General features: G+C 38.7%; 1 protein-coding gene across 1 annotated transcript; it reads left to right on the forward strand.

Annotated features, from left to right (window-relative positions):
• Positions 1 to 13374: 13374 nt before the first annotated feature.
• On the forward strand, positions 13375 to 21178 carry LOC692769 (Rh-like protein; the record flags this gene model as incomplete). The annotated part of the gene is given in 8 exon segments (NM_001043888.1): positions 13375 to 13530; positions 14073 to 14264; positions 17268 to 17410; positions 17889 to 18066; positions 18403 to 18515; positions 19214 to 19408; positions 20219 to 20380; positions 20973 to 21178. Coding segments are annotated over 8 exon segments (1275 nt in total), but the record flags the coding sequence as incomplete, so codon positions are not given.
• Positions 21179 to 22647: the final 1469 nt, after the last annotated feature.

Raw genomic sequence — 22647 nt, forward strand, 5'->3', positions numbered from 1 at the left:
CAAATGTCGAGGTTACTGACTCTTTGCGGTAGGGGTTAAATTCCTGGCCGATTTTATTTATTTATTTTTATTGCTTAGATGGGTGGACGAGCTCACAGACCACCTGGTGTTAAGTGGTTACTGGAGCCCATAGACGTCTACAACGTAAATGCGCCCCCCACCTTGAGATATAAGTTCTTAGCCGAAACGCATTACTGCTTCACGGCAGAAATGGGCGGAGAGGTGTACCTACCCGTGCGGACTCACAAGAGGTCCTACCTCTACTAAAAATGTGCATACAATCAATCCAATCGTTACGGAATCTTCGTTATCTAAATTTAGTCTCACATGGACTGCTTATATCGATATATCAAATGCTTTAAGGTTCTTCTATTGATGCTTTTGAGCGATATCAATGGGCCTTTTTATTTCTCGAACAACTATTGAGTTGATGATGCGCACCTCAATATATGCTTATGAATACTTTTGACATACAACTAAGTAGTTTAGTATCAAAATTTCTTTACCTGCACATGCTTAATGAATAACTAAGACTGTCCTCGTCTTCGTTATTGCGAATTGTTTCAATAAAGCATTAAAACAATTTTAATGTTGTCTTTTAATCCGTTTTTATTTATCACTATGCTGCAACATTACATGGTATACAGCATTCGAACTGATCTGCTACATATAATCTCAAAGTTACTGTCGGTGATTGTAGAAAACATATGAGGTAATTTTACAAAGATTTTCGATACACTGCGGTATCTTGGACTCTGTATAATATACCCAATTTTAGTGTGATTATCCTCCCGATCCACTAACGGTGCTTTTAGGTACTTCAAGCACCGGTCACCGTTCTCGTCGAACCCGTCGCTTGCGACGAAGGGCTCGACGAGTAAATTAACTCTCAGACACAGCCCACTGAGTTTCTCGCCGGATCTTCGCAGTGGGTCGCGTTTCCGATCCGGTGGTAGATTCTGCGAAGCACGGCTCTTGCTAGGGTTCGTGTTAGCAACGTCATCAGGTTTGAGCCCCGTGAGCTCACCTACAAACGTTAGGGTTACGCTGAAATAGCCTCTCAAGGCTCTCAGCTTAGGCAGGAAAAAAAAAAAGTGTGATTATAATTACACCTTATCTGCATAGCAGTAACACTTAAATAACTATGAGATAAGAGATGCAAAGAAATTAACAGAGTTTTGAAGATAAAATCACTTGTTTTAAAAAAATGCGATGCAGTAATGCGTTTCGGTTTGAAGGGTGAGGTAGCTGTTGTACTGTAAAAACTGAGACCTTAGAATATCAAGGTAGGTGGCGGCATTTACGTTGTAGATGTCTATATGCTTCGGTAACCACTTAACGCCAGATGAGCCGTGAGCTCCTCCACTTACTTAAACAATAAAAAAAACCTTAACGACATGTTTACGAGTGGAAAAAAATCTTAAGCGAAATCTTTGGGCCACGTGAACATATTATTATCTATTATCACATAGTTCACAGTCAATAGAACAACTATCCCAACCTTCCATGGCTTCAATTTAAAAATCCAGCTTTCCCTAATACGTAATGCACGCGAATAATCACGACAATACATCTATTTGTAGTCGTCGTGGCCTAACGGATAAGACGTCCGGTGCATTCGTGTTGAAGCGATGCACCGGCGTTCGAATCCCGCAGGCGGGTACCAATTTTTCAAATGAAATACGTACTCAACAAATGTTCACGATTGACTTCCACGGTGAAGGAATAACATCGTGTAATAAAAATGAAACCCGCAAAATTATAATTTGCGTAATTACTGGTGGTAGGACCTCTTGTGAGTCCGCGCGGGTGGGTACCACCACCCTGCCTATTTCTGCCGTGAAGCAGTGATGCGTTTCGGTTTGAAGGGTGGGGGCAGCCGTCGTAACTATACTTGAGACCTTAGAACTTGTATCTCAAGGTGGGTGACGCATTTATGTTGTAGATGTCTATGGGCTCCAGTAACCACTTAAAACCAGGTGGGCTGTGAGCTGGTGCACCCACACAAGCAATAAAATAAAAAATAAAACATCTATTTCCAGCCTAATGTTGAAAATCAAATTTCGCTCTAAAGTCTGTTGTCTACGCGTTGCATCTAATTTATAGGGGCACCTTCACTAAGAGAAATTCTAAATTCCTAACCTTTTTTTTTTCAGGTTCCCAAGATGATTAAGTACACTGCCTTCAAGTACGCCCCGGTGTTGGCATTTCAACTACTTCTGATGGTGCTGTATTTTATATTCGTGAGATACGGAGGCGGTGAGGATGTTAATATTAAAGGTGAGCAAACATTTTTTTTTCCTACCTAAGCTCATAGTTTGAGTGGCTATATCAGCGTAGCCTTAACTAGTAGGTGAGCTCACGGGGCTCAAACCTGACGACGTTGCTAACACGAACCCTAGCAAGAGCCGTGCTTCGCAAAATCTACCACCGGATCGGAAACGCGACCCACTGAGAAGATCCGGCGATAAACTCAGTGGGCTGTGTCTGAGGGTTGACCAAACCACAACACAAACAACTCTCACAAATCTTTTATATACAAAAATGAATTGCTGTTCGTTAGTCTCGCTAAAACTCGAGAACGGCTGAACCGATTTGGCAAATTTTGGTCTGAATTATTTATGGAAGTCCAGAGGGTTAAAAGGTAAATAAATATGAAAATACTCGGAATTAAATAAAAATAACAATTTTGTTTTTCCTTTGATGTGTCCCCTGTCAGACGGATTCCTTACGTTTGTTTTAAATTAATTTTATACAAAAGTTTAAGTCTTTTATTTATCGATTGAGATACAACGAAGTCTGCCGGGTCAGCTAGTTTCTTAATATTAATGAATAAACTTTCGTATCCTGTGGCGAGCTATTAGCGTATACTCGTATACGGCAATGTGATCCTTCTAATAATTTGATATCATTTCCATTACTTTTCCTGTTTATTTCAGCTACATCGAATTAAGTTTATCTACAGCATATTTCATTCACGATATGAGTTTGTTACATAACAACTGTCTCTGGAATGACTTCTCTTTCTTGGTGTATCTCAAATGCCAGAACATATTAACCTACTTTTTTAAATAAACTTTGGTGGTTATTACTGGTGGTAGGACCTCTTGTGAGTCCGCACGAGTATGTACCTCAATCCTGCCTATTTCTGCCGTGAAGCAGTAATGCGTTTTGGTTTGAAAGGTGGGGCAGCCGTTATTAACTGAACTTGAGACCTTAGAACTCAGATCTCAAGGTGGGTGGCGCATTTACGTTGTAGATGTCTATAGGCTCTAGTAACCACTTAACACCCGGGTGGCTGTGAGCTCATCCACCCATCTAAGCAATAAAAATTAAATAAAAAAAAGTTGACAGGCAGCGCATACGTATACCACTCTAGCGCGCTGCCGTGGAGTGAATAGAGCGACCGGTCGACGGTGTATCGCGTCCCGACCCGGCAGGCTGGTTCTGATCCAGCGGGGTATTCCGGGACACCAGCGGCACCGTCTGGGCGGCCCGACGGGCTGCCGTACCGAGACGGCCGACGTTTCAGAGCCTTCGATTCGCCTCGAAGGCTCCGCCGGCTGGACGTCCTTGGGGTGAGCCGCCCCGTCTGGTTGTAGTGTTGACCGCGGTAGCCCCCCTACCTCATCCGGGTTCTGACCTCGGAGGGGATCGGACGTCGGGTGTAAGAGTGCAGGGGAGTCGTTTAGTGGGTGGGTCCTAAAATCCTTGGGCCCGCGGTCTGCTCACAACACCATGCAGATCGTTGAGTCTCACATACCCCGCGCGCCCCTTTTGCGCGGGGACCTCCTAGGAGGTACGGCAATCTACCCGAAAAAAAAAAAAAAAAAGCGCATACGTATACACCATGTTCTCATGACAATGCCCATCTTTCCTGCTGTACGACTGTTTTATTCTAATTGAGATAGAATTAGAAACACACGTATCAAGCATCTGTACTAGTACAAAATTAAATAACCACAATAAATCAATACCCTGTGACGAAACCTAAAGCATTTTCATTTGAAACAGATATTTCATTATGAGGCCATTTGCTCTGCGGCAATACGCTGTTACTTAAAGATTCAATTCAAAACACGTAACCAAGTACCAAACTATTAATGTACCAATCTAAATTAATTCGAACACTATTAATCTCTTGAAACCTAATACGGGCTTCTAAAGCCACCACAGTTTGGCTCAGAGAGTACGACGTTATTTGTGCTATGTCTAATGGCATCAATAGTCTAACTTCAAAAGATCGAGATTATTAACCATCATTCCAACAAATCAATCTTTAAGCCCTTTTCTTTCGTGTTAAATATTTACACTACACTACAATTTTCGTGGTCCGTGACTATAAAAGGTCCAACCAATGCCCTATCAATAGTATTATAATCTACGACTGGTGATACCACGTGAGGTTTTTGGCATTGACAGTCAGATCCCAATATGATCGAAACTGATTGAATGCCATATATCATAAGCTACGTACACCACTTTTACTTTTTTTTCTACCTATTCTAGTAACCTCTAAGGGTTATTCTAGATTCGCCGAGCTAGTAGGTGAGCTCACGGGGTTCAAACCAGGAGTGTTGCTAACACTGGCCCTAGCAAAAGCAGTGCTTCGCAGAACCTTTACTGGTAGTAGCACCTATTGGAAGTCCGCGCGGGTAGGTATCATCGCCTTGCCTATTTCTGCCGTGAAACAGTAATGCGTTACGGTTTGAATGGTGGAACAGCCGTTGTAACTATACTTGAGACCTTAGAACTTATATCTCAAGGTGGGTGGCGCATTTACGTTGTAGATGTCTATGGGCTCCAGTAACCTAAGTCCACCAATCTAAGCAATAAAAAAATTAAAAAAACTTCCACCGGATTGGAAATGCTACCCACTGAGAAGATCCGGCGAGAAACTAAAGGCTTAAAGTATTATTAAAAGCCACAGAATATCTTTAAACCTACGTTACTGATCATCTAGTTCATTGCTACCATTTACGTAAACTAGTGTCAGTGAACGTCCTCAGTAAGCCGGACTTGGCTTGCAATTAATTCATTGGAATTCTCCTCATTAATCCGTGCACTGTAACTAGTGAATATAGCTTTGCTATCTGTTCGGCGTGGACGAATGAAACTTTAATTAAGGACGTGACGTTATTAATTTGTTCATGTGGTTAACCTTAGATTTCGCCCAGGACCTGCTAACTCCTGAAGAGATATATCTCTTGCTTCTTACCTTGAATCATTGCGTTTATTCATATTTAGTACATTACCTGATAATAAATAGTTTATATTTTTTATCTTTTTATTGCTTAGATGGTTGGACGAGCTCACAGCCCACCTGGTGTTAAGTGGTTACTGGAGCCCATAGACATCTACGACGTAAATGTGCTGCCCACCTTGAGATATAAGTTCTAAGGTCTCAACTATAGTTACAACGGCTGCCCCACCCTTCAAACCGAAACGCATTACTGCTTCACGGCAGAAATAGGTTGGGTGGTGGTACCTACCCGCGCGAACTCACAATACGTACTACCACCAGTGATTACGCGAATTAAAATTTGCGGGTTTGATTTTTATTACACGATGCTATTCCTTCATCGTGGAAGTCAATCGTGAACAGTTTTTGAGTACGTATTTCATTAGAAAAATTCGTACCCGCCTGGGATTCGAACACCGGTGCATCGCTCATCACAAATGCACCGGACGTCTTATCCTTTAGGCCACGACGACTTCTGAAGTTTCGGAAGTTTACCGGAGTTTGTGTATTATGCACCCGGTCGTGAAAGTTGTCCACGCCATATATTTTCCGTCCTTTCTCTCCCCGTTATCCCGATCTGGATAAGACGTAGTAGGGTATTATCTGAATCTAAATGAGCAGATATCAATATTAAAGAATTTCACGTTTCTAAAACCGAGACATGTGTTTAACGCAATATAATTGAGATTAATTGTCCCTATTACATAAAATGTCATAATGAATATCAAGAAACTTCTACTACGCGTTAACGTACTGTAGATCAGCGCTGTACAAAATACATTTATATTGAACACAACAATCTCGGTTCTTAGTGTATGTTGGGAATCTTACAATCGTTTTGTATGCTCAAGGAACACTGTAGGCTTACAACAAAGGAATAGTGGTTAGAGAATTAATTGAATCTAGGGGTGGCTTTGGTTTTCATAGGGTTAGCCGACGACTACATTTGAATACCCTTATCCAGCAAAATCAGACAAAATAATACCTAACAAATTCATTTTAGAAAGGATGTAATAAGATTTTTTTTTCCTTTTTTGTTTTATTACATATAAATAAACGGACTGGCATTTTTTATAAGTGTACTTACTTCATATAATAAAAATAAAATATAAAGTTAAGAGATTTTTTATTAGCATAGTAAGCAGACAAGCATACAGCCCACCTGATGGTAAGTGATTACCGCCACTCACTGACGTAGCAATCTCAGAGGCCATGACAAGCCGCTTCCTACCGCTAAACACGACATTTCGGCTGCGTTCGGGGAAGTTTAACAAATCTCCAATAATTTAAAACCTCATGTTATAGTTCTATGTAAATATTTACACACCAAACAATTGGAGAATGTTTATACACACTGATTGATCGTGCAATGTTCATTCATAAAGCAAATAAAATGTCGATGACAAATTGACACAAATAGCTTCGTTTCATACAATATTGATTTGTTGTTGTATTCAAATCGCACTTCTGATACCGCGAAAACATTCCTCTCATGAACAGAGAATTAAAATTAGATACCCTGTTTTAGATATCTAATACTGTATTTTATATTTCTTTGACAATATGCCAAAATGGTACGGCTATCTCACTTAGTGTGACTTAGTGTTAATTAATCACCGGAGTTCATTTAATAATACATACACTCGTATCACAACTTGATTACTGTCACCAACATATTTTTTTTACAGCTTAGATGGGTCGACGAGCTCACAGCCCACCTGGTGTTAAGTGGTTACTGGAGCCCATAGAAAACTACAACGATATAAGTTCTAAGGTCTCAGTACAGTTACAACAGCTGCTCCACCCTTCAAGCCAAAACGCATTACTGCTTCACGGCAAAAATAGGCGGGGCAGTGGTACCTACCCGTGCGGACTCACAAGAGGTCCTCCCACCAGTAATTACGCAAATTGTAATTTTGCGGGTTTGATTTTTATTACACGATATTATTCCTTCAACGTGGAAGTCAATCGTGAACATTTGCTAAGTACATATTTCATTGGAAAAAATCACCAACATCACACATAAATCTCACTTGAAGTCTATGTCTTTGCTATATATTTTTGATTTTTATTATACGATGTTATCCCTGAGTGGACCGTAGAAATAATTCATGAACTTGAGTTAGGTTCGTCTTTCATTAGAAAACTCGATGCCTGTATGCGGGATTTGTACACCAGCGTCATGGTCGGTACGAGTATTCTAGGCGTCTTATCCTTTAGGCCACGACGACTTCTTTAGACCCTGAAACTGCTCATGTTGATGCTCTACCTGCAAACAGTTTCTAAATCGCAAAAACATTGTGTATTATTTTAATACTTTTGCCTTTGCTTATGGTTTTTGGAGTTTACTCCTTTAGAATCGATTTACATATATAGGCCCGGGGTATGAAAATTATGGGGACCAAAATCGTACTAGCATGTCACACGAAATGCGTTATGCGCCTGATTGCGCATGTCACACGAAATGCGTTATCGCAGGTGACGCCGGGCTGCTGCGCCGGCAGTCCGCCACAAAGCCTCGTACTGATCGCGCGTTTCTCTCATTATTGTATTTTCATATATTTGTTAGTCGTTTGTTTTGTGTCTCGTTAATTTGTTAATAATCTGTAGTGTATCGTGTTGTCGTAATATAGAACTATTTCTCGTATTGTTTCGTTTAATTTTTTATATCCAGTAAACTCCAGTCGTGCGTCGGAGCGGACACACACACTTTTTTTTTTTAATCTAGATCAATGGAAAATCTTCTAAAGGTTTTTATGAGTCAATAAATATGGTTATATCCTTTGATTTCATTCACTGCGAAGCCAGTTTATGACTGGTATCCGATATATTTGACCCAAATTTAACTAAATTTATACCTATCACCGATCCAGAAGAAAAAAAAGTGTCAGACAGACAGCTTAGACAAGCGAACAGCAAAGTGATCCAATAAGCTTCTGTTTCTCGTTTTGAGGACCCAAACTCGAAACATTAGTCTGAAAGTCGATCTAGTGACCTTGGACACTGAACGGGGTTCCATCAAAGTTAGTATATATTATTAAAAAGTAGCTTTTGACCGCAATTTCGTTAGCGTAAAAGTAACTTTCTCAAGAGGAATCCAAATCAAAGCATTATTCTTGATTTATTTTTACCAGGGATAACAAGCCAAGTCAATCTCTTGACTTAATACTATACTACACTTTTTTTTAAATCATGTCAATCCATTACTTCGTTTTGATGTAATATTTTTGTGTAAATATTAATTTCGATTAAAATCAAGAACCAAGCCCAATAAATACCAGATTATGTGATTCATTTGAATTCCCTAAGAACAGTTCCCGATAAACCTGTTTAACCTATAACGATACCCAGTCCTGAACGCATCCGGGCCAATGGGCGACTTACTAAAGCCACAGTAACCGGATATGTTAATGTTATGCCCGGTTGTAAGTGAAAATGAAACCGGTTATTTACTGTGGGTTACGGATTTAGAACCGGTATTCAATTGACATGTAAAAGAGCTCTTCGGTATCATTGTGCTATGAAAATCCTTTTTATTGAATACGTTTAGGTTCGTTGGGATATTGCTGAGTTTGGATGTGAATTTTATAGCCTTGGATTATTCTAAGGCGGTAAGATGGTATCTTTAAGCGATATAAAACACTACCTGGGAAAATTATAACTAAGGATTTGAGCCCCGGCATAATTTCATTTCATTAAATACGAAAACTCAACGTCCGTTACAATGCTAGAACGTAAAAATAATAGTTATATGTACAATTGTTGGGCAATAATCGTTTCATACGTATTGCCTGCATACACAATATAAGAGCAAAACCACCTTGGGACCATTTAGTGTGAGAATTCGCCTGTTTATTAAAAATATCTTAAATAGACTAGACCAAATAGCAATTCAATAAATCAGCCACAATGTGAAAGACTATTCCATATTAAGAACATAATTTCACGAAATCCATGTGCCCAAATGGACATTTCAGATAATAAATTACCATTACCCATCCTTTTTCTCATTGTTAGGAGACAAGAGGCAGCTTGAGAACAATCATTGGGATACGATGATTTAGATTTGGGATCGAATAAGCTGTAATCAGAGCAGACGTGGCTGCGGTGAGAGACCGCAGGGCTGGGAGAGGAAAACTGAAAAAAGGATTATATTTATGAACGTTGATTCACCCTTTGACTGCCCTGTAGGTCACCGGTACTCTACGTGACCCACTGAAGTTATTATGTCGATTTCTGTTACTAAGGCGCCGGAATATCTAGTAGACTCTGGGGAAGACGAATTCGAAGACACTGATAATGAATCTGTTTTACCAATTAAACTTTGACCAATTAAATTGAAACCAACCAAGAAGGTGCTACTTGAGAAAGAATAGATCTATGCTCCATGGTCGACTGAAAGTTAGCACTGTTAGATATCAGTTTAAATTAATTTCATAAGCAAATACACTAATTGAACAAAATTATAATTCGATTCGATACGTAACTGTTAACCCTAAGTTATCTTGTGAGATATAGCATTATCAGCGATACATCAATACGGGTAACTTTACGTGCCGCTTTGGTATATATAAGTACATATACTGTATAAATATTCCTTTTAATACTCTATAAACAATTATATGTATGTATTTTAGGTATATATATACAAAATTGTGTATGTATGTTTTTTTTTGTGTGTGTATTTGTATTATACATTTCTTTGCACCTACCACTATTTACTATGCACTACCTTTGGTTGACCGGTAGAGAATGGCTTAGGCATTAAGTGCGCCAATGTAAATTTTACATAAATAAACAAAGAAATATAATAAGTACCCCACATTATACTTACAGAAAGAAACGAGATCCTAATTTCAGCCACTATTAAAGCTCTCGTTACAATATCTCAAACTAAATTTTCATGATTGTATTGTTTCGTAAAATATGTTTTCGTATGGTCTGTGAAAGAGCTTGAAGTCCACTTGGTTTTAATCGATTACTGATTCTATAGACGTTACCATATGAATAACGCTACCCATCTTAACACATGAGATCGAAGTATCAATTGTATTGTAAGCCAAATGTTCTACCCTCCGAATTAGATAAATGCTTCGTTGCAGAAATACGCGGGATGCTGGAAAGATTTAATTTAGAATTTTAGTTGTGCAATCAGCAGGATTGTTCTCCTTGTCAAAACTTCATTAAAGTACCGTCATAACGTGAACCCGTATTAACTAGTGTTAAGTATATGTACATAGCGATAGTCATTGTGGCTTAGCCATCAAATACACCCCAATCCCACAAAGCACTACAAGGGATCCTCCATCGACGGGTTAGATAGTACATTGCTGCACGTAAAACACATTAGTAATATTAAAAAATATATTGCGTTTTTTGGTAGTCTCATGTTATCACGTCTGACACCAATCTTCATTTCCACATGGCTCGAAGTTTCTATTCAAAATTATTTTTGAAGGAACTAAATTATTTAATAAAAAGAATAGATATGTGTCTATAAATTAATGTATGTAACTTTGCTTACTTCTTGTATGTTTGTTTGTAAGTAAGTAACTAACTAGGTTCGTTAGCCAATTGTCACAAACAGTCACAAATATTATTTGTAGCTAAAGAAATATTTAACTAATCTAGTATTATCAGTGTGCGACAGTTGGCACGGATTACTCCAAATGAGTCTATTTCATAAAATGTTTGACGATGGTCGCCTTGATGTACGAAGCTCCTTTTAGTTTCAGTTTATATAAATAAACAAATGGACTGAGCTTTATCAGGACTGGTTTATTCAAACGTCTAAGCGCTCAACGAAAACCATTAATAAAAGAACATAAAAGAAGATTCCCCAAAAAAAAAATCCATTTCCATAATATTACTTTAAAATTTTGTTTCGCCAACTCAATTTATTACCCGTTCCCGGATTTGATAAAGTACTTTTTTTAATACACATTTAACCTGAGATCCGATACAATTCAGCTTTATTACTGATTAATTCGTAATTAATTGAAGTGGTCCAAGCAATTTCGGACACTGATTGATTGTAAGTGGTCGGCTCTTTAAATGAACGAAAGTAAATTCTGTAAGCGTTCGTTTTTTTTTTGTATTTTAAATAAAACCTACTTTTTAGACAATTGAGTGCAAGTTTTTTTTTAATGATAGGGTACTTATGATTTAATTATTAATCAGGATTAATATCTAAGATTCAATTGATATCACATAGTAGTGCTTTATTTAGCAAAAAAGTAATAGGTTATTCTAGTTGCGTGTACGAAATTTTCGAAATATTTTCGATTGATTCTATTAATTGAATTTTCATCTAAAACTTTCCTATGATTCTATTCTATGGTTATCTAGGCATGATGAAAAATTTACCCTCCAAAAAGAAAACTATATTATATTTAGAAAATTTTAGGCAGCTGCTATAAGGAGGGGCTATGCCGTAATCGCCACGAAGATCGGGTTCAGTGGCGAGCTTTGGGGGAGGCCTATTTCCAGCAGTGGACTGCCGCAGGCTGATAATGATAATATAATGATCATTTTAGGCAAAGCATTGTCGAAATAATTTCACAAACAACAGCTTCTATGATCCACCGAATACCTCTTAAAATGTATATCTATATATTAATACGTGAAGCAAAAACTTTGTATCCCTTTTTACGAAAATTGCGCGGACGGAGGAGTGTGAAATTTTCCACACTTATAGAGAATATAGAGAAGAAGTGCACAATGCTAATATTTTTTTTATAATAATGCATAAATGATACATTAAATCAATAAAGAAAACATTACACACACTACATACCATGTACTTGACGCACACAGGCATGCATACTATTTATTGTCAAACTTTTGTTCTTGACGTCTGTTGTCAAATTGAGAATAGATTAAATATTGTTTGTCTTTATGAATATTTTCTATAGTGTAGTCTTGGCGAAATTTGTGATTATAGAAGTATAAAATACAAGCATAATAGTGTACAAACTTTCCAATTCCAATTAATTATAGTCGAATTTCGACTACTGCGGGACCTCTAGTTTAAATAAAAATGGAATTGGTTTTATTTTCAATAACAGAAAAGTTGCTAAACGAATTCGCGCGATAAAAAGAAGAATGTACGTAATACAGCGAATGTAACTACGTACAGCCGTTTTTATTCCCATTATGCCCTCGGGGGCCATTTTGGAGGCTGAAAACAATGAATAGCGTAATTCCATTTGCAATTTTTCATTTGACGTTCTAACAATTATCGTGGAAAAAACAAAAGAATAAAATTTTTGTTGTGTTTCTTTTAAATAGAGCGTGCGTTAATGTTGCTGTTTTTAATTTTGTCGAATTTTCGCTGTTGTTAGGCCCTTTATTGCCTTTCATTATTGCTAACCCAAGTAATTACGAGTCAGACATTCTGCTTAACCGAAGGGTCAATTTCTGTTTTGTACTAAAAGTGCATTTCAGTTTGGAGTATGGGGCACCCGTTAAACATATTGAAATTTCAACTTCATATTTCAATGTAGATAGTCCACATCGTGCTACCTACGGGTTCCAGTAGCCACATAGGTCCGGACCGTCGAGGCGATCCTCCCGGTCGTCACGGACTGGGTGAATCGCGACCGAGGACTTCTCACCTTCCGGGCGACGCAAGTGCTCACGGGACACGGCTGTTTCGGTCGCTACCCGTACCTCGTCGCCCGTAGGGAGCCGACGCCAAAGTGCCACCACTGCAGTGGCTGCGACGAGGACACGGCGGAGCACACGCTCGTGTACTGCACCGCTTTCGCGGAGCAGCGCCGTGTCCTCGTTGCAAAAATAGGACCGGACTTGTCGCTTCCGACCGTCGTGGCTACGATGCTCGGCAGCGACGAGTCCTGGCAGGCGATGTTTGACTTCTACGAGTCCACCATCTCGCAGAAGGAGGCAACGGATCGAGAGAGGAAGAGCTCTTCTTTCATGTCGGCGCCGTGCCGCCGCCGCCGCCGAGCCGGGGGTCGGAGGGGGGCGTTTGTCCAGCTCCGGCCCCTATGAGGGGGCAGTCTCCTCCCGGTGATGGTCACGGGACGACCTAAGGGGTTGAGGCTGCGCCGCACACTACTGTCACACTAGCGCGCTGGCACCAGGGGGACGGAACGACGGGACGACGCGTCGGCGGCTGCGGACTGCGATGCGGTCCGCATTGTACTCCTCGCTGAACATACTGTGGAAGAGCAACCGGTCGGCGGTGTATCACGTTCCGACCCGGCAGGCTGGTTCTGGCCTAGCGGAGTATCCCGGAACACCACTGGCATCGCACGGGCGGCCTGGTAGGGTTGTCGTAACGCGGAGAGCGGCGTCGTTGGTCGTCGACTATCGCATCGACGACCCTTCAGTCGGGCGTCCTTGGGGTGACGCCGCGTGTCTGGTTGTAGTGCTGACCGCGGGAACCCCCCTACTCTGACCCAGTTGTAACCCTGGACGGAGATCGGACGTCGGGTGTAAAAGTGCAGGAGAGTCGTTTAGTGCTGTAGGGCCCTAAAATTCTTAAGAGCCCGCGGTCTGCTCCCAACACCTTGGAGATCGTCAAGTCCCACACACCCCGCGCGCCCCCTAGGCACGGGGACCTCGTAAGAGGTTCGGCCACCCAGTCCGAAAAAAAAAAGCCACATAGGTCCAGGTTGTCCGTGATTCGTTGACCCAACAATTAAATAAAAAATTCAAATTACTAATTACTAATTTAAACGCTCATTAATAGGTTTTCAATTAAATTAACGCGCCCTCTATTTTGTATAGAGTGACAGGCAGACAAAAATCGAAAAAAAAAACACAATTATTAAATTGCCATCCTAATTCTTTATTCACGTTGCAGGGTTCGAAGATACTCATGTGATGATCTTCATCGGTTTCGGCTTTTTAATGACATTCCTCAAAAAGTACAGCTACAGCGCACTTGGGTTCAACTGGCTGTTGGCAGCCCTAGTCATTCAATGGGCACTACTCTGCCAGTCCTTCTACCACATGAAGAATAACACTATTTATGTCACTAAGAAGTCTTTGCTTGGTAAGTTTGGCGGCTGATAAAGTTAAGACAGGTCGTAAGCTCTCTGGTGAACTATAGGTGAACAATGAGAAATAACATCGTGTAGTAAAATGGGGAAGAGATCGACTGAAGAAGACAAGGATGGAATGTGTGAATGACGATATAAGAGAAAGAGGAGTGAATGTTGAGATGACTACTGATAGAGGAGAATGGAATAGAAAAAATCGCAGTGCCAACCCCACCTAGTGGGATAAGGTGGAGACAAAGAAGAAGTATATTGTGTAATAGAAATTAGATTCGGATAATTAAGTAATTTACGTAGTAAAGGATAGTAAAACCTTTAACAACCCTTACTAGGCCACTACCATCACACCCGATCTGTGCCATTTAGAATTTTTCAAAATTACCTTTTGTTATAAAATTCCCGGTTGCCGTTAAAATTGTCATTATTGAATTTAAGTGTTTAACAAGTATTTTTAGTAATTAATGGCTTTGTGTATAAATAAATATCATCTCGAAAAAAGCTAAGTTCGATTCATCATTGCCGTGCTGCTCGAGAAAAGAACCAACCAACATACACTGTTTCTCACTTACTTTTTTTTTATTGCTTATATGGGTGGACAAGCGCACAGCCCGCTTGGTGTTAAGAGTTTACTGGAGCCCATAGACATCTACAACGTAAATGCGCCACCCACCATGAGATATAAGTTCTAAGGTCTCAAGTATAGTTACAACGGCTGCCGCACCCTTAAAACCGAAACGCATTACTGCTCCACGACAGAAATAGGTAGGGTGGTGGTACCTACCCTCACAAGAGGTCCTACCACCAGTAATATCAGTAATACCACCAGTAATTTATTTGAAACTTATCTTAATTCCCGAGAAATTTTCAATGATATATTCAAATACTTAACCAACATCTTCAAAGCTTTGTATCTTTGTTTTAACGAAATTAAATAAATTCATCTCCAAAATTTCCGATTATTTGAAGAAGAAACCAACTGTTCTCAATTATTACGAAACTTGACTTTCCTCTTAGTTCTAATAAGAAAAAGCTGTAATTTAAAAGGCCAATTTCCTTTCAATTTGACAAAAGAATTTATTGCGGACCTGTTTCTGATGTTGTTTTAATATAATTATTCCAAAGTTTCACCGTCCCATTTGCGATCTACGCTTATTAGCAGACAATAAAAAACTGTTATTTTTTAAAATGTAATTGTTACTTTGTAGCCTTGTACGTTCAGATCATTGATAACATAAAACAGTACTTTTATTTAATTACAAATAGCTTAAAATAAACCTAATCAAGGTTTCAGTTTCATGCTTTGTTATCCAAAAACAGTTATTTCTCAATTGTGAATGGAAAGAACTAAAAAGCTGCTAAAATTCATCCGGTTGTTGAACTATTGATTTATGAAATGTATTTATCTGCCGTTTGAATCTAAGCCTGCATAAGAAGACTTCTTATTTTTTATTATTAAGACCGTTCGACGGGGTTACAGTTCCCCTGACGTCTGTGGCTACTGTGCCTTATAGTGACAACACTGCAACATGAGTGCCCCTGTGAAAATTGACAGAATCGAAGTCTGAACTTCATTCATACAGGATCTGTTTGAGCACGGAACCCCGATTGCCTCGCTGAGCAATAGTAGTGGTGCTAACGGATGGATGGAGTACTGACGCCTTTCAAATCTTCTCGGATATAAATCAGTCAAACTTTCCACTTTCAAGGGTAGGATAGGATTCCAGTAATAAAAATTTCGAATTCACGTCTCAAGTTAGAAGCAAAATTCAAATTTTCTGTGGACTACGATAAAATAAAATAAAGTAATTTCCGTTCGTTCTTTTAAGTTAGAATTGTTAGTTCAGTTGATTGACTTAAACAATTAAGTTCTGAGATTTCACGAAATCAATTTACAACAAATTGACCTAGAAAATCGTGAGTCAAAATTACCAAGAAATTCCAATTCTCCAATAACTTAAAATAAACGAGAACAATAAATACTTGTTAAAGGTAAGTACTTACAAAAATTGACAAGAAACAAGAAAGAGAGTTTGTACCTACTTAATGTTTTAGTACGCCTTCGCTGTTGGAAATGCTAATTTTTCTGAAAACATTATCATTAACAAACAGCTTAAGAAATTTTTTTATTGTTGTGACCTGATGTTCGGTTCGTATAATGAAATGGATGAAGAAATTTACATTTTTATATTTTTATTATCTTAACATTTAATTTGGCCTACAGCTAAAAATCAAATACCTATAATATAGTAAATCTCCTTGGATAAGACAGACATATAATTTTTTGCTAGATGTAAGTTAAGTAAACGTGGTCAGGATCCTAACACTTCAGTCGTATCCACCACCATCCATCGAGGTACTTATGCTATGTAAGTTAAGGATGCTGGACTCTTACGCCTTATGATTTCTTCATCGTGGCGGCTTAAGTGTTAAACCAAAGCACAGTTTCGTTCTTGTGTAGGAGCTTTCTCCAACGTGTGCACTTCTAAGAACCAGCTACTCCTGTTCGACTCCATTTAGAAGATAGCTGTTCGGATTGTTCTTCCGGCTACGGATCGTTTGGAGCTTCTGAATATTTGGAGGAAGTTTGATTTGCTATGTGTATATTCTACAGAGATTCAAGAAGCTTACTGCTTACCGATGATTCTTTCAAACGCATTTCGTTTTCTATGCACTATGCGTAAACCCCTCCCCCCATTATTCAAACATTCTGGTATGCCGTTCTCCAAACGAGGCTTGAATAGAACCTTCAAAAGCAGACTCCTCTCTTTCTCAATGTGTTTGATCGACAGTGACAATTTAAAACCAGGTAGAAAATAAGCACCAATCAAATCACGTGTATGTGATCCCAACTACATTATATGAACATTCATTTTTTCCCTCCCTTATACTTTAAGCCTAACAACGCATTATACTATGAGCTCCAGAGATCTAGTACAAGGTAGTGAAAAATATTTCGGGAACTATGGGTTATAAATGTAAAATATACTTTTGCATTTCAGAAGCGGATATTATGTCTGCGACAGTTCTCATAACTTTTGGTGCACTATTAGGAGTAGCTAGTGGACTGCAGTTGTTGTTCATAGCTATTGTTGAAACGGCCGTTGCTTGCCTCAATATGTGGCTTGTGGCGGATGTATTTAAGGTTGGTTTTCCAATGTAAGTTTTTAAGTAATAAAACCACTTGGTGAAGTGGTGTCGTATTTTTTATTATTATTAAAATTATGATATATTTCTTCTCATATCCTTGGAGGAGGCCTATACCCGAGGAGGGGTTCTTGCAAGTGGAAATAGTACCTAATATTATTCAACAAATATAATAACATTATTTCTTAGTTAACTAATCACATAGATTTAATTTTGTTTTTATAAGTCATTTGCAAGAAATATAAGACTTTTCTAGTTTTCTTTTATTTATTTAATATATTTCTTCTGTTTTTCTATATTATTTTTTCTATTTTGATAAATTACGCTAGCGAGCTAGAGAAGAGCGGTCGCAAAAGTCAACTATATAAAATGGTTATCATTGACATGACTGACAGCAAAGTATATCGCTTGGTATGAAACTATGATACTTCACTTCATACGAAACTTCTAGGACTAACTTAATGCCATTATTACAGGCATCTGATGTTGGTGGCTCGATAGCCATTCATACTTTTGGAGCATATTTTGGGATCGGTGTCAGCATGGCACTGAAATCAAAGAATAAGGACACAACTCCTACTACAAATGGAAACACGACTCCAAGCGTCGACCTGAATGCCCCTAGCTACATATCCGATGTCACTGCTATGATAGGTAACATATAAAATTGTAATATGCCCCATTATGCTTCTGTAGAATTCTCGAATTCTTTGGAAACATTACCAGAAAAAAATATCGGCGTTAGTATGTATTTTCATTAAATAAAATAACTTGCTGGGTGTGTTTGATTCTACCTCGTATACTATATCTAAAAGAAACCCTGGCTCGGAACTGCAACGCTTACTTTCTATTTCATTTATGTTCTATTACGATTACTTTCTATTAATCCCGCTGCCACTATACATCAAGAAGGCTTTTGATCATTTAAGGTGAAAACAATGATGGATATTCATTTTTGGGTATCGAAGTTGAACAAATCTTTTGTTCCAGGATCAATATTTTTGTGGATATATTGGCCATCATTTAATTCTGGACTAACGAACACAGACGCCGAATATCAAAGAGCTGTTGTCAATACGTATTTATCTCTGGCTGCTGCTACGGTGAGGGCGTTGACAACTTCCTTCCTAATAAAAATCCTCTTTAATACCCAAACCCTCGCTAATTTTTCTGAAGATCCAAATAGAAAAATATTATATTCGTAACATGTTTTGATCACGTAGGCACATGTTGTGTATAATATTATATGTTACTCACTTATTTCATAGCCCATTAATTTCTGTGAGTTAGTCTTTATTTTGAATAGTTCATACAATATTTTTCCTTGTATTTCCAAGTCGTAAATGATTGTAGTTAGCATAAATACCGATGAATAACATCTCAGTTGTACTTGGCCATGTATACTGTAAAGGAATGAAAAGGTCAGAAATTATAAACGCACTATTATAGTGTTAAGTAGTCTTAATTTGAGTGCATGCATTTAAATGCGCCTTATCTAGTAGATGAAGTGTTGACATCAAAATTAATCTAGTATCACTTTTAATACCTACCCTTGCCTTGGTACCATTGATACGATTGATACCTTGACACCTTAAATAATACACCGTGTTGTGGCCCCAAACGATTTAGTACCATCGCCAAAGTCATTATTTATATCTACAAGTATTTAAAAATATTTTCTTTGTGGTCGCAGTACAAAAAGAATCCAGGAATTAAGAAGAATAATTTGAGTTTATGACTTTAAATTGGCCACTCTACCCATTTCGACAATTACTTTAATGTACCTCAACTTTTCCAACAGGTAACTACATTTGTTTTATCATCAGCACTGAATGAGCACAAAGGTAAATTTGACATGGTCCACATCCAGAACTCGACCCTGGCTGGTGGAGTGGCTGTGGGCTCCGTGTGTAACATGCAGATCGGAGCTGGTGGAGCAGTGGCTATTGGAATCGGCGCGGGGATCTTGAGCGTTCTAGGATATCGTTACCTGACAGTACGTTAAGCGTCCTTTTGATATGTTAAGGATTTTTTATTGCATAGATATGTGAACGGGGCTATGGCACACGAGGCGTTAATTAGTTGACGAAACTCATAAACATCACCATATCAACCACCATAATCCAACCTTATTCATAAGGTCGAATTTTATTTCCTTAACAATAGTTACAGTACAATAGTAACAGTAGTTTACTGGTGGTAGGACCTCTTGTGAGTCCGCACGGGTAGGTACCACCACAGCGTCTATTTCTGCCGTGAAGCAGTAATGCGTTTCGGCTTGAAGGGTGGGGCAGCCGTTGTAACTATACTGAGACCTTAGAACTTATATCTCAAGGTGGGTGGCGCATTTACGTTGTCTATGTGCTCCAGTAACCACTTAACATCAGGTGGGCTGTGAGCTTGTTCAACCATCTAAGCAATAAAAGTATCTCCCTGCAGTATTTTCCCTCCCTAAGCGCAGCCTTAGTCGTATCGTTAAGTATAAGTACTTCAGCGTCTTATCCTACAATGACACAAAAGATTTGTCAAATTGTACTGTTTTTAGCATAGTTTTTAGTGTGTGACTGAAGTGGAGTAGCTTTCAAAGTCATAGTATTACGAGTATAATGGATTAATAAAAAGTGCCAACGTAAAGATATGTATTTATAATGAAATTAACACGAGAGCTTATTAACATCGAACAAAGACTTACCTAAGAGATATATAGGTACTTATTATATTATAATCCATTAAAAAGTGAACGTTTTTGACCGATTTTATGTGAAAATGATTAGTTTTAACTTCTCAATATATGTGTAACCAACAGCCTAAACTCACAAAAATTGGCATCCTGGACACTTGCGGTGTGAACAACCTTCACGGTATGCCTGGAATCTACTCCGGTGTTCTCTCCGTCCTGTTCGCCGGTCTAGCCACCAGCGACGCTTATGGCGCTGAACTTGGCACTGTTTTTAGTGGCATTGGCCAGGTATATTAATTGTGATATTTTAACTCTATTCATTATCTAACTAGGTGGCGTCAGTATGTGTGTTTTATTATTCGTTAGCTTACGGTATCATACCAGCCCGCGTGTGTGATTTCCTCCTTTCATAAGGAATAACTGACTTGGCATTGTCGCATTAGGATAGGAATTTGAGGAAATATTGCTTTATTATATATTAAACTAAAGTATATGCTATTACTACGGATGAATACGGAATTGGTAATATACTAGTACCTTCTATTGAGGTATAACCTAGCCATTTGTCTCTGTAAGATAATGATTTTATAAGCTATTATTACTTACTCAGCATTCAGTTAACTTTCGTCTCCTCAACTTTTAAGCTTGTAAGTTGTATGTACCATATCTGCTACAATTGAAATACCGTATTTTATTAAAGATTATGACCAGTTGCTGCTTAATTATTGATAGATACGCTCATATCAGATTCGGTTCAGACCAGTAACGTTTTTAAGTCGAAATTATTCTTTCATTGAATTAACTACCTTCTATTCCAAATCCATAATTTATTTTAAATAATAAAAAACATAGGTGTATTAGATTAAAAACACGTTACACTATTCTTGTATTATAGAATGGCAGAACTATTGGACAACAAGCTTTGAACCAGTTCCTAGCTCTTGTGGTGACTCTGGTATTATCACTGGTATCTGGATTTCTAACAGGTAAGAAACAATTCGTATCAACGAGCGAGGTGCCAAAGAGGTTGTGAGGTAAATTGCTTCCTATTTTGAGTTAACGCCAGATGAGCTTAAGTGAAAGAAAAGTGAGACCTTACAACTCATGTCTCAAGCTAGGTGGCGGGACTTACGTTGTAAATGTCTATGGGCTCCTTAACACCAGGTGGACCGTGAGCTCGTCCATCCATCTTAGCAAAAAATGTGTGCGTGTACTAGTGTACACACGTAAGAAGTGAAACTTCTTTATGGCCTTATTTTTCGAAAAATGATCTACATGCAACTTTCTAGAAATTGGTTAAATAAAGTTAAATTAGATAAAGTTTAAACAAAAGGATTTTATTATCATAGACATGAATACAAAAAAGTTAAATTAGATAAAGTTTAAACAAAAGGATTTTATTATCATAGACATGAATACAAAAAAGATGGCGCGTAACGGAAAAATGTGACGCGTAACCGAAAAATGTGACGGTAAATTTTTTTCCAACGCCGATAAAGAAGTTTCACTTCAATAAATAAAAAAAAAAGCTAATTCCATCTACCTAAAAATCTAAAGCTCTTTTTAAAACAGCGACCTCAGTTCTAATCTTCTGGCTAAATAGCTCATCAGTCTAACACATTCATTGTTTTCATCGAAAATTTTATTGTAAATGTTAAATATATTCCAAAAAAGCTGAATTCGATATAACCTAAACGCAATTATCAAAAACATATCCAACCAAAAGCAGAGAACAAACAGACGCAGAACAAACCAACAATATGAAAATTAAAATAATAAAATGAGAGGAGCATTTAACGAAAAAAAAATCTCTTCTACTAACTCGCAAATTGAGTATGTTATGCAGTAAAGATCCAGTGAACAATTTTTCATTACTGTTGGTTTGGTAGTGATTAGAAATTGAAACTTATGACGGAATAACAATACCAAATGAAATCTATAGGCCAGTACTACATAGTTTTAGTATGTGGTGGTAGCGCGTATTGTAAGCCCGCACAGGTAGGCACTGCCCTACTTATTCTACCGCGATGTGGTCTTGCTTTTTGGATTTGAAAGATTGGGACATCCGATATATATAATTCATTTATCAAGGGTGGTTTCCCGGCATCTACATATCTGGACATTTCTTATATTCACGGATATTCTATGGTTCCGGTAAAAAGTAACCAGCAACAACACACGAGCTCTCCCTCTCTCGTTCCGTCAAGGAGACCCTTGAAGGCCGACCTAGAGTGGGATGCTCGACTTCTGCGAGTGCATCATCTCGCGAAAGTCTTCTATTTCCACCGTAGCCACAACGATCGGAAGCGATATGTCCGATTCTATTTGCGAGGCGAAGACAGGGCGCTGCCCGAGCTACATGGGGCAGTTCGCGAGCGTGTGCTTGGCCATGTCCTCGTCGCAGCCACAGTGGTGGAACTCCATCGTTGATTCCCTTCGAGCGATGATAGCGTCGCATAGCAGGTACCCGCCGAACGCTCATGGCCGGTGAGCACGTGGGTCAACCGTGAGGTAACACGGTCGCGGCTGACCCAGTCTGCGAGAATAGAACGCAC

This window comes from Bombyx mori, chromosome 18, assembly GCF_030269925.1.
Source record: "Bombyx mori chromosome 18, ASM3026992v2".
NCBI lineage: Eukaryota > Metazoa > Arthropoda > Insecta > Lepidoptera > Bombycidae > Bombyx > Bombyx mori.